Consider the following 9,673-nt stretch of genomic DNA (forward strand, 5'->3'; position numbering starts at 1 on the left):
CTTGCAAACAAGCCCTCTACTGATTAACCCTAGTTCCTCCCAAAAATACTGGCTTCTGTCTTTGGCGTTCCAGTGAAATGCTCTCCAATCATAAATATCAGGACCTTACCATAGTTCTTGACCTTCCTGTCTGTTTCCTTCAGACTCGTATTTCCCCCACATCTCAGGAATCCTCTCTTTTGACTTATAAGATGCTTTTTGCCTTATTTCTAGCTTTTCTGTATTGGTCCCTTCTTTTCCCTCTGATGATCCTCATATCCTCATTTTAATCACCTTTTCCCCTTATACTCTTGCATATATACATATTTTATCATGTTTAGAAACTTGATACTTCTTTTTTCCACCCTCTGGTCATCTTTCAACTTACAGGCATCTATAACAACTCTAGCTGGAAACAGCCCTCAGAACTCCCAGCCCTGTTCTTACGTTTTGTTGTTTACCTATCTCTGTGCAGACTCATTGCGTTCTTATCCCAGTTTGGAATGGTCTTTCCACCCTCCCCTTGTCACATCCTTACAAAATTGTTCCAAGCTGCTCATCTGATGGGAGCTGGATCTTACGCTTCCGGCCATTTCTCTGGAAACCTGCTGTGCAGATCCCAGCCCCGGGGCTCAGGTTGCCGTCCTTCCTTCCTGGTCTCACCCCTCTGGATCCCCATCCTGATACTTTCAAGATGACCTTCCTAAGGTGCCATTGGTCTCCTTGGCGTGCAACACCAAGCCGCCCCCCCCCCCACTCGGTGCCTTTGTCTTTCCTCAGACCACTCTGCAGCCCCAGGCCTGGCCATACTCCACCCGCCTCCGCCCCCCCCCCCCCCCCCGCCTGAGGGAACCCAGAAGGCCGCCCCAGCACTTCTTTGAGTTGTACTGTGTCCCGAATCTCTTACTACTACATTGCTTTGCAGTTATTTTCTTGCACTCAGCATTGTAGTTCCACGTTTGTATTTATTTCCAAGATTAAATTGTAAGCTCCTTGAGGGCAGGAAGAATAAGGGTCGTGTCTCTACGCCCCGTAGTGCCTAGTGCAGTGCTGAGCACACAGTAGGCATTTAATAAATGTTTGTCAAATCGTGTGTTATTGGTGGTAAATTATATGTGTATGTATAAATATATGTGTATGTGTATATATATTTTTTTAATTTATTTTGCCATACCAGGGATTGAACCCAGGTCCTCACAGGTAAGGAAGGCACAGGTTCTGCCACCGAGCCATATTCCTGGCCTGTTACAGAAAACTTTTCTACCACCTTGTACACAGACCTTTTCCATAGCTCCTGACTAAAGAGCCCTACCCTCCAAGTCCAACTCAAGAGGGATTGTAGAAAGTTAAAATACAAACCTCCCATTCCATTTTTTTTGGCCATCTTTGTTGGATAAGAGAGTAGGGAGCTGCAAATATTCTTGTGTTAGAATTATCATTTTGAACGTGCTTGAGAGCAGGTTTTTGTATCCATATGAGATTATTGGGTGGAGCGATAGCACAGCGGGTAGGGCGTTCGCCTTACACGCGGCCAACATGGCCGACCCGAGTTCGATTCCTCCGCCCCTCTCGGAGAGCCCGGCAAGCTACCGAGAGTATTCCATATGCCAGACACAGTAACAACAAAGTCTCCAATGGAGACGTTACTGGGCCCGCTCGAGCAAATCGACGATCAATGGGAGGGCATGAGATTATTGGCTGGAAGCTGGTGGAGGTGTTCAGATGTACCATGAGTGGATGGCTGGGCTCATGCTGGCATCTTATGGGTAGAAGCAAGGCGCGTTGCTACACATCTGCCCACGATGGCTCCACGACAAGAAATGCTTTGCGGGGCTGAGATCAAAGAACTCTGATCTACAGAATTACTAGAGCCAAGCTTTAAACAAATCCCAAGTGTGTGTGTAGATGTCTTGTAGTACATGTTGGGATTGGCAGCAGCATACGCATCAGGGTGATGGTGAAGAATGGCTGACTTCAATATCCCACCTACACCCTTATACAAGGGTATTTTGGTTCCACGCATAGAATCAAAGATATGGCACTGGGAAGGAGGCTGTTCCTTTAAAAGGGATCCTATAGCGTATCAAAGATTTTTGGTTTTAGCGGAGGCGGGTGGGGGTGGGGGGTAGATTTTGGGCTTTGGGAAATGATCGTGACACTCAGCTTTGTTGGGCAGGCAGTAATAACAACTCCCCAAGGAAACTACAAGCCCGCGAGTACTTTGCCAGATAAAAATAGGAGGAGGAAAAGTGATTTATATTTTTCTTAAAACCTGTTTTATTTAAAAAAGAAAAACTGGTTCCTAGCTCAGTAGTACTTAAGCAGATTTAAAAAGAACAACCCTAGACTTGGTCGATTTTGATATGTATATGCTGACAAACTAGACTGCTTTCTTGTGTTGGTCCACACCTTATAAATAAATGCTGGCTTTAGGAATAATGACATCATTTTCTGTATTTTCTAACACATTCTGTACGTGGAGCTCTGTAATGGCTCTTGGAGCCGGAGAGATGTGCAGTAGGTAAGGTGCTGACCGGGTTCTAACCTCTGCCCCATATGGTTCCCAGTACTGCCAGGAGTGATCCCTGAGCTGTCAGGAGCAAGCCCTGAGCACTGGCTGCCAGGTGCCCTCCAAAACAGACAGCAAAGGTCCTTCAGGGGGTTAGGTTAAAGGAAATAAGGAAGTGCAAGACAATCAGCTCATGATTTCACTCTTAGGTGGGATCTCATTAACTGCAGCAAACACTGGCTGGAAAGGCAAAGCTCCTTCCTAACTTCCAGGAAAGCTGACAGCTGGCAGGTGGGTGAAAGGAGCCCAGAGCTCTTTGCTGGGGGAGTAGCCCTGGAACTTGGCGCCTTGGTGATAATGACACCCAATGTAGAGGTGGGATGCTAAATCCTTGAAATTCCACATTGTGAACCAGTGATAAGTCGCTGGAGGGGCAAAAAAAAAAAAAGTTAAAATAGATACCAGTTGCCTTGGGAGTAAATAGAATCCTTGCCTTGTCACCTCACAAACCACTGAGAGGGAAGCCTCCAAGATCCTAGAGCGTCCCTCCCGCCGCCCCCCGCAGTGTCCCAAGGGTGCGTCCCCGGAAGTTGACCTCCCGGGCCCCGAGTTGGCCTGCCCAGGTCTGTGGGTTCGCCTGGTTACCTTTTGGGGTGAGTCCCCCTTTTTGTTCTGGTCTTTCCGGTGTGGTCTGGGGGGGATCGGCTGTAGGGGAGGGCAAAGGGCCCCCGACCTACCGCGCCCTGCCCCCTTCCTCCCCATCATCACAACCCTGCGCCCCCCACCCCCGCCCCGTCTCAGCTATCCTCGCCCCTTTCCCGTCCAACCCCCACGACGGACCCTGGGAGACGGGACTGGGCGGGTGGGCTCTGCGGGAGGGGGCGTGCTCGGTCCCTTCTGTGTCACCCCACAGAGGGGCCTTTGGCACTTTGGGGGGTGGGGGGCTTCTGGAAATAACCGCCCCTTGCCCCACCGGGGAAGCCAGTGTTACGCCCCTCCTTTCTCGGGGGTCCGCACTGCGGTGGCCGGCCCCTCCCCTCGCCCTCCCCCCAGGGCTGCAGAGGTTCTTTCTCTCTGAACGTTTGTGACTTAAACAAACGGCAGCCCGGACTGGACAGAGCTCGCCCACCCGAGCCCAGGCTTTGCTCCCCCAGCGCTGCCGAGCGCCGTTAAAGAGCAAAAATGCTAAGCCAAAAGATAGATTTTCTTTTTCTTTTTTTTTTTTTTTGATCACACCCCGTCCATGCTCCAGGTTTACTCCTGGCTCTGCACTCAGGAGTTAGGCATGGTGGGACCATATGGGATGCTGCGGGTGGAACCTGGGTCAGACCCCATGCCAGGTAACCGCCCTCCCCACTAGACTGTCTCGCTCTAGCCCTCCAGGAGGGATTCCTGAGCCTGGCAGAGCCAGGACTAAGCCCTGAACACAGCTAAGTGTGGCCCAAGAGCAACAATAAAAACCGAAAATGTACATGTCTGGACTGCGGAGATAGTGCACAGGACGGCAGGCACCGTGACCCTGGTTCAAATCCCGGCCACCACCTATGCTAGGGGTCACTCCTGAGTGCAGAGCCAGGAGTAGCCCCCTCAGAACTGCCAGGTGTGGCCCCCAAACCCCTTTGGTGACTGTTTCTGGCCTTTGAGCAAGAATTCATGAATGTATGGCCACCGCAGAGTGAGCCTTCCTCAGTGCCGCAAAGATCTTCCTTGGACCGATGTAGCTGAGTTAGGGAATGGGACAGCCCAGGCTGTATGAACAGACATGGTATCTGGGGTTGACTGGACCCCTCTGCAGAGGGGTACACAGTGTTCTCGCCTCTGTCTTTGTTCACCTTTGTGCGTCTGCAGGGACTCTCTTCATTTTGTTTGTGACATAGTGACTCCACTCAGTCTGTTTCTACGGCCAAAAGAAAACCTGGAAATCACAAGAACTAGAAGAGCTACCTGTCGAGGTGGGCATCTGAGAGGGGGGTGCCCGCTGGCAGCAGGACTTCTCTGTATCTTTTTTTTAGGGGTGGGGGGTGAGGTGGCATTCCTGGCATGCTCACGGCACCTTATCAGGTGCCAGGGATTGAACCCAGTTGGAAGCACACAAGGCAGGAACTTTCCCAGCTTTTCTGTCTGCCCACCTTCTCTTCTCTACTCACTAACATCTGAATGCTTATGACCTACACGAAACAGACATTCCTCTCCCCCACCTACCCCCCAACAGTTTTGTGTGTGTGTGGCCATGGGTCCAGCCCAGGGTTCACTCCTGCAAAGCACGCACCCTACCATTAAGCCATATCTGCCCTGTAGACAAAATTTCAAATGAAATTTCTTGAATAGGTTCTGGGCTCAGAATTGTATACAAAGTTTGTAAAGCTTAAGCCACAGGGTCATGTTTACCCCATAATCTGGTTTACCCTGTTCTAATATGTCACTTTATTAGTGCTTATTATTCAGGGCCTTACTTCATTCCTATGTCCATCACTTTTCCCCTAATGCCAGGAACCCATCTAGGCTTCCCTTCTCCCTGTGAATTGACTTTGACACTTGCTTTTGTAAGCCATAACCCTTTTGAGGAATATTTGTCAGGGTCTTTTTGTAGACTGTCACTTCGGTGAGGTAATTGTCACTGTCACTGTCCTCCCCGTTGTTCATTAATTTGCTTGAGCGGGCCCAGTAATGTCTCCATTTTGAGACTTGTTACTGTGTTTGGCATATCGAATACATCATGGGTAGCTTGCCAGGCTTTGCCATGTGGTCAAGATACTCTCGGTAGCTTGCCGAGCCCTCCGAGAGGGGCGGAGGAATTGAATCCGGCTCAGCCAGGCTGGCTGTGCACAAGGCAAACGCCCTACCGCTTTGCTATCGCTCCAGCCCTGGTGAGGTAATTAATGCTTCTTTATTATTATACTGAGGCTCCAGGGTTTAGCACAGCCACAGGGAGGAAACCTTACCATATCCAGAGAAATATTGTCAACCTCACTTATCACTCTGGAGACATAGTAGGATGTGTAAATGGGAAAGGGGCGGGGGGGAGGGTAATGTGTATAATTTGAGTCTGGGGCAAAAGTTTCATCAAGTTTGCAGGCAGAAATTGATTTTGTTCTCCAGGGATAAGAAAGTGACAATGACCCACAATTTCTTCACTTGCTGATCTCAATCCCAAAGCTGGAATGGGCTGACGGGACTCTCTGGTGCGGAGGTGGTTTATTCTGATGAGTTTTCAAAGGAAGCAAGCAGCCCTGTTGCCCAGAGACTGTCATAGCAAGAGGCAGGGTTTCTTTTTCTCCCCCGGAGGCTGTGTAAAGTTGCAACTATATATTATTTTTGTATACATTTGTATCCTCGATTCTGTACTTGGGATGTAGGGGCCAGGGAGCCATAGAACAGTGGCTAAAGTATTGCCTTGCATGCAGCTAATCCAGACTTAATCCCTGGTGCCCACATGGTCCTCTGAGCCCACCAGAAGTGATCCTGAGTGAATAGCCAGTGCTGGAATAAGACCCAAACACCACCGGGTGTGGCCTAAAAACAACAAAAAGTAGATTTATGTTCCCATTCAAGTTGGGGACATTTGTGATGTTGCTTTGGTCCAGACGGAATCCAAACATTTGACCTGACTGACACATGATAGGGGTGTCCTGGGGTGGCTGAAAGTGTGTGAGTGGCAGTTAAGTCTCTGCGACATCAGTTTGCTTCGGCAGCAGGAAATAACATTTGAGAGATCTTATTTTTTTTTCTCCCCTAGGAATTGAGGCCAGAGGGATGAACAAGCATCTGTTCTGAAGGGGAGGTATTTGTAAGGATGGAGCCGCAAGGAAAGGTTCCTTGCATATATGATGGGGATCCTTTGCAGATTCCTGAGTACGTGGGCCAGCTGGGAGACCATCAGGACTCACCCTCCAAAGAAAGACGCTATAAATGCAGCGAATGTGGGAAGAAGTTTGCCCAGAGCTCAGGCCTTGTGCGGCATCGGAGAATCCACACGGGCGAGAAGCCGTACGAGTGTGACTACTGCGGGAAAGCCTTCAGCGTGCGTTCCACCCTCACCGTGCACGAGAGAATCCACACTGGCGAGAAGCCCTACACCTGTCAGGAGTGTCGGAAGGCCTTCAGCGTGAGGGCGCACCTCATCATCCACCAGCGGGTCCACAACGGCGAGAAACCCTACGAGTGTAACGAGTGCGGCAAAGCGTTTAGCGTGAGCTCGGACCTGATCAAACACCAGAGAATCCACTCTGGAGAGAAACCTTATGCGTGTGACGCGTGCGGGAAAGCCTTCAGCGTGAGCTCCGCCCTCATCAAACACCAGAGAATCCACACGGGAGAGAAGCCGTATGAGTGCAAGGAGTGTGGGAAGGCCTTCTATGTGAACTCCGCCCTGATTAACCACCAGAGGATTCACTCCGGGGAAAAGCCCTATGAGTGTGGAGAATGCAGGAAGGCGTTCAGCCAGATATCAACCCTCATCCACCACCAGAGAATCCACACGGGAGAGAAGCCATACGAGTGTGACGAGTGTGGAAAAGCGTTCCGCGGGAGTTCAAATCTTACGAAGCACCAGAAAGTCCACGCCAAAGAGAAGTGTCAGCAGTGACCCCTGTGGGGAAGGTAGACCAGAGGACTTTTTGTGTGTCTCAGAAGTTAGCACCGAAAAAAGAGGGTAGAAAACATTACTGTTTTAAATTGATGTGTGTCCCTTGGAATGTAAGAAGTGACAAGTCAACGAAAATTGCTCCATCAGCCTAAGGACTGACCAAGGGTCTGAAATCCCATCTCCTTCCGAGAATGCAGTTTTCCGACATCTGTGAGGTAAAGCTATTTAAACAGAGCACAGTAGAGACAGCTCAGAGGGCTGGAGTGCATGCGGGGGCCCCTGGTGCCATTAGGAGTGAACCCCAAGCATCAAGCTGAAAGAAGCCCTTGAGTGCCACCTATTGTGACCCCCTCCAAGAAGCAAAAGAAACCGTATCATAAAGGAGTTTGTTTTGGTTAATAGGATCAGATGTTTTTATTTGGGGGACCACACCCAGTGGCACTCAGGCCTAATTCCTGCACTTAGGGATCATTCCTGGCTCTGGGTACCAGGTGGGATTGATCACGTGCAAGGCAAGTGTCCTACACACTGTACTATCTCTCTGGCCAAGTATCTACATTCTTAAAAATAGGAGAGGGGCTAGATAGTAAAGCAGGAAGGTGGAAGGCACTTGCCAAGGGCGGCCCAAAAGAACAAAAAAACAGGGGATGCAGACCAGATATTCACTGACATCCTTTTCAGCTTTGAGTTTTTTTTATAATTTTTTGAGTAGACAGTAAAAAGCTTTATTGATGTGATGGTGTCTTTTTTAATCTGCCACTTTATATGTTTTGTTTACAGGAGATCTCAGTCCCTTATATTTTCAGTTTTAGTGATACTATTACTACTACTACTACTACTACTACTACTACTACTACTATTTCCTTCTATGTATTAAGACTACTCTTCCAGGTACTTTCAGGTGAGAAATTTTGAAAAAAAGGCAAAAGTGGGGCTGGAGCAATAGTACAGCAGGTAGGGCGTTTGCCCCGCACGCGGCCAACCCGGGTTCAATCCTCGGCATCCCATGTGGTCCCCAGAGTACCACCAGGAGTGATTCCTGAGTGCAGAGCCAGGAGTAACCCCTGAGCATTGCTGGGTGTGACACAAAAAAGAAAGAAAGAAAGAAAGAAAGAAAGAAAGAAAGAAAGAAAGAAAGGCAGGCTATAGCTGGAGAGCAGAAATTTCTGGAAAGAACAAGTGTGTCTTGCTATTTTGACAGTGTCTAGGTAGTGTCTCTTTATAGGATACTCTCAGGTTGCATTTGGGGAAACAATGCTAATTACATGACCAACCTGTTCTTTCAGATGGTGAGTCCTGAGCAGGAGTCCATATCCAGCAGAGTTTTCTAGAAGTTCAACACAGAGGAAGATGACCAGAGATCAAAATGGGAGCATTCTTATGGACTTCATGCTGGACAGTGTGATGAGCTTCTGAATCGTTAACCCAAGGGAGGAAGGAGTCTGCAGCACAACTTTTGTTGCATCAGGCCTCTGAGAATATCACTCCAATAAAGGGACTTCAAACATCTAAGAAAATTTGCCCTGAGTTTAGTTCTGTCACAGTTCATGATTTTATCCTTCCATTTCCCCTCAATATGAACTAGAAAGTCACTGGTCCAAAAATATTCCTCCTGAGTAAGACTATCATAGGAGCATGAATAAGGAATATTAGGGAAGAGCCAGGAGTAATACCCGAGCATCACCAGGAGTGTACCCCAAAAACCTGGGGGAACAAAGAGAACTGGCAGGAAGGCTATCCTGAATAAACAAGCATTTCCAACTGGAGGAAAGCCTCCGAGTATCTTTAACCTGCAAAGCTTTTCAGTGTAAACCCAGATCTCATCAGAGAAGTTATCATGGAGAAAAAGTTTCATAAAAATGTGGCAAGGGCCAGAGCAATAGTACAGCAGGTAGGGCATTTGCTTTGCACACAATCAACCTGACCCAGGCTCAATCCCTGGCATCCCTGTGGTCCCATGAGTCCCGCTAGACCTAATCCCTGAGCTCAGAACTAGGAGTAGGCCCTGAGTACCACCAGATGTGGCTCAGGTATGGGGCCAAAATAATCTAATCTGACCGGAATTTGAATATCAATATAGTTAATGAGACAACATAAATATGATTATGGGGAAATGCTGCATATAGCCTGAAGTGCATATACTCTACAAGGACATACTCCCCACCCATGTACAAGATATGTAACACCCACCCACCCACCCACCCATACATTGAAAAGCCCTACCATGCACGCAGTGCCAGTGACTTCATGGCAAGAAAAGGCTTTATTAGAGTAGAGTGTGGCAAAGTCTTTGTTTGGGCAGAGACAAATTTAAATCTCCACCTGAGAATCGACACTGCAGAAGAATTTGAGCATTTTTGTTCCAGTGCTTAGCTAGAAATTAGGTCAGGTGAACATGAGCATTTACTCAAAAGCCCTCCAAAAGTAAAGATTATTTAGGAAGACCTCGTGTACGGAACAACTTCCATCATACCAGACCAGCCACATTCAATGGGTGATTGGGAGGAAATCGGCAGAAGGTCAGGCCGGGAATCTGCTATGACCAGGAACCAATCTGGGAAGATGTCTGGCAACGACAACTAGTCAAATTCAACTATGAC

General features: G+C 48.5%; 1 protein-coding gene across 2 annotated transcripts; it reads left to right on the forward strand.

The window, feature by feature from the left end:
- The first annotated feature begins 3,059 nt into the window (after positions 1 to 3,059).
- Positions 3,060 to 8,570, forward strand: LOC130040464 (zinc finger protein with KRAB and SCAN domains 8-like). 2 transcript variants are annotated; one of them, XM_056132543.1, is made up of 3 exons: positions 3,060 to 3,141; positions 6,225 to 7,288; positions 8,360 to 8,570. In XM_056132543.1, exon 2 carries the CDS (start codon positions 6,282 to 6,284, stop codon positions 7,071 to 7,073), a length of 792 nt encoding a protein of 263 aa, XP_055988518.1. In that variant the 5' UTR covers positions 3,060 to 3,141; positions 6,225 to 6,281; the 3' UTR covers positions 7,074 to 7,288; positions 8,360 to 8,570. The 2 variants fall into 2 exon arrangements, with proteins under 2 accessions (XP_055988518.1, XP_055988519.1); XM_056132544.1 differs by lacking the exon at positions 3,060 to 3,141 and adding an exon at positions 4,425 to 4,440.
- The last annotated feature ends 1,103 nt before the right edge of the window (positions 8,571 to 9,673 follow it).

The sequence above is a fragment of the Sorex fumeus genome, unplaced genomic scaffold (assembly GCF_029834395.1).
Source record: "Sorex fumeus unplaced genomic scaffold, SorFum_2.1 ptg000094l, whole genome shotgun sequence".
Classification (NCBI taxonomy): Eukaryota; Metazoa; Chordata; class Mammalia; order Eulipotyphla; family Soricidae; genus Sorex; species Sorex fumeus.

Coding starts and splice junctions, on each gene's coding strand:
- LOC130040464 (XM_056132543.1), top strand. CDS start 6,282: ATGGAGCCGCAAGGAAAGGTTCCTTGCATATATGATGGGGATCCTTTG.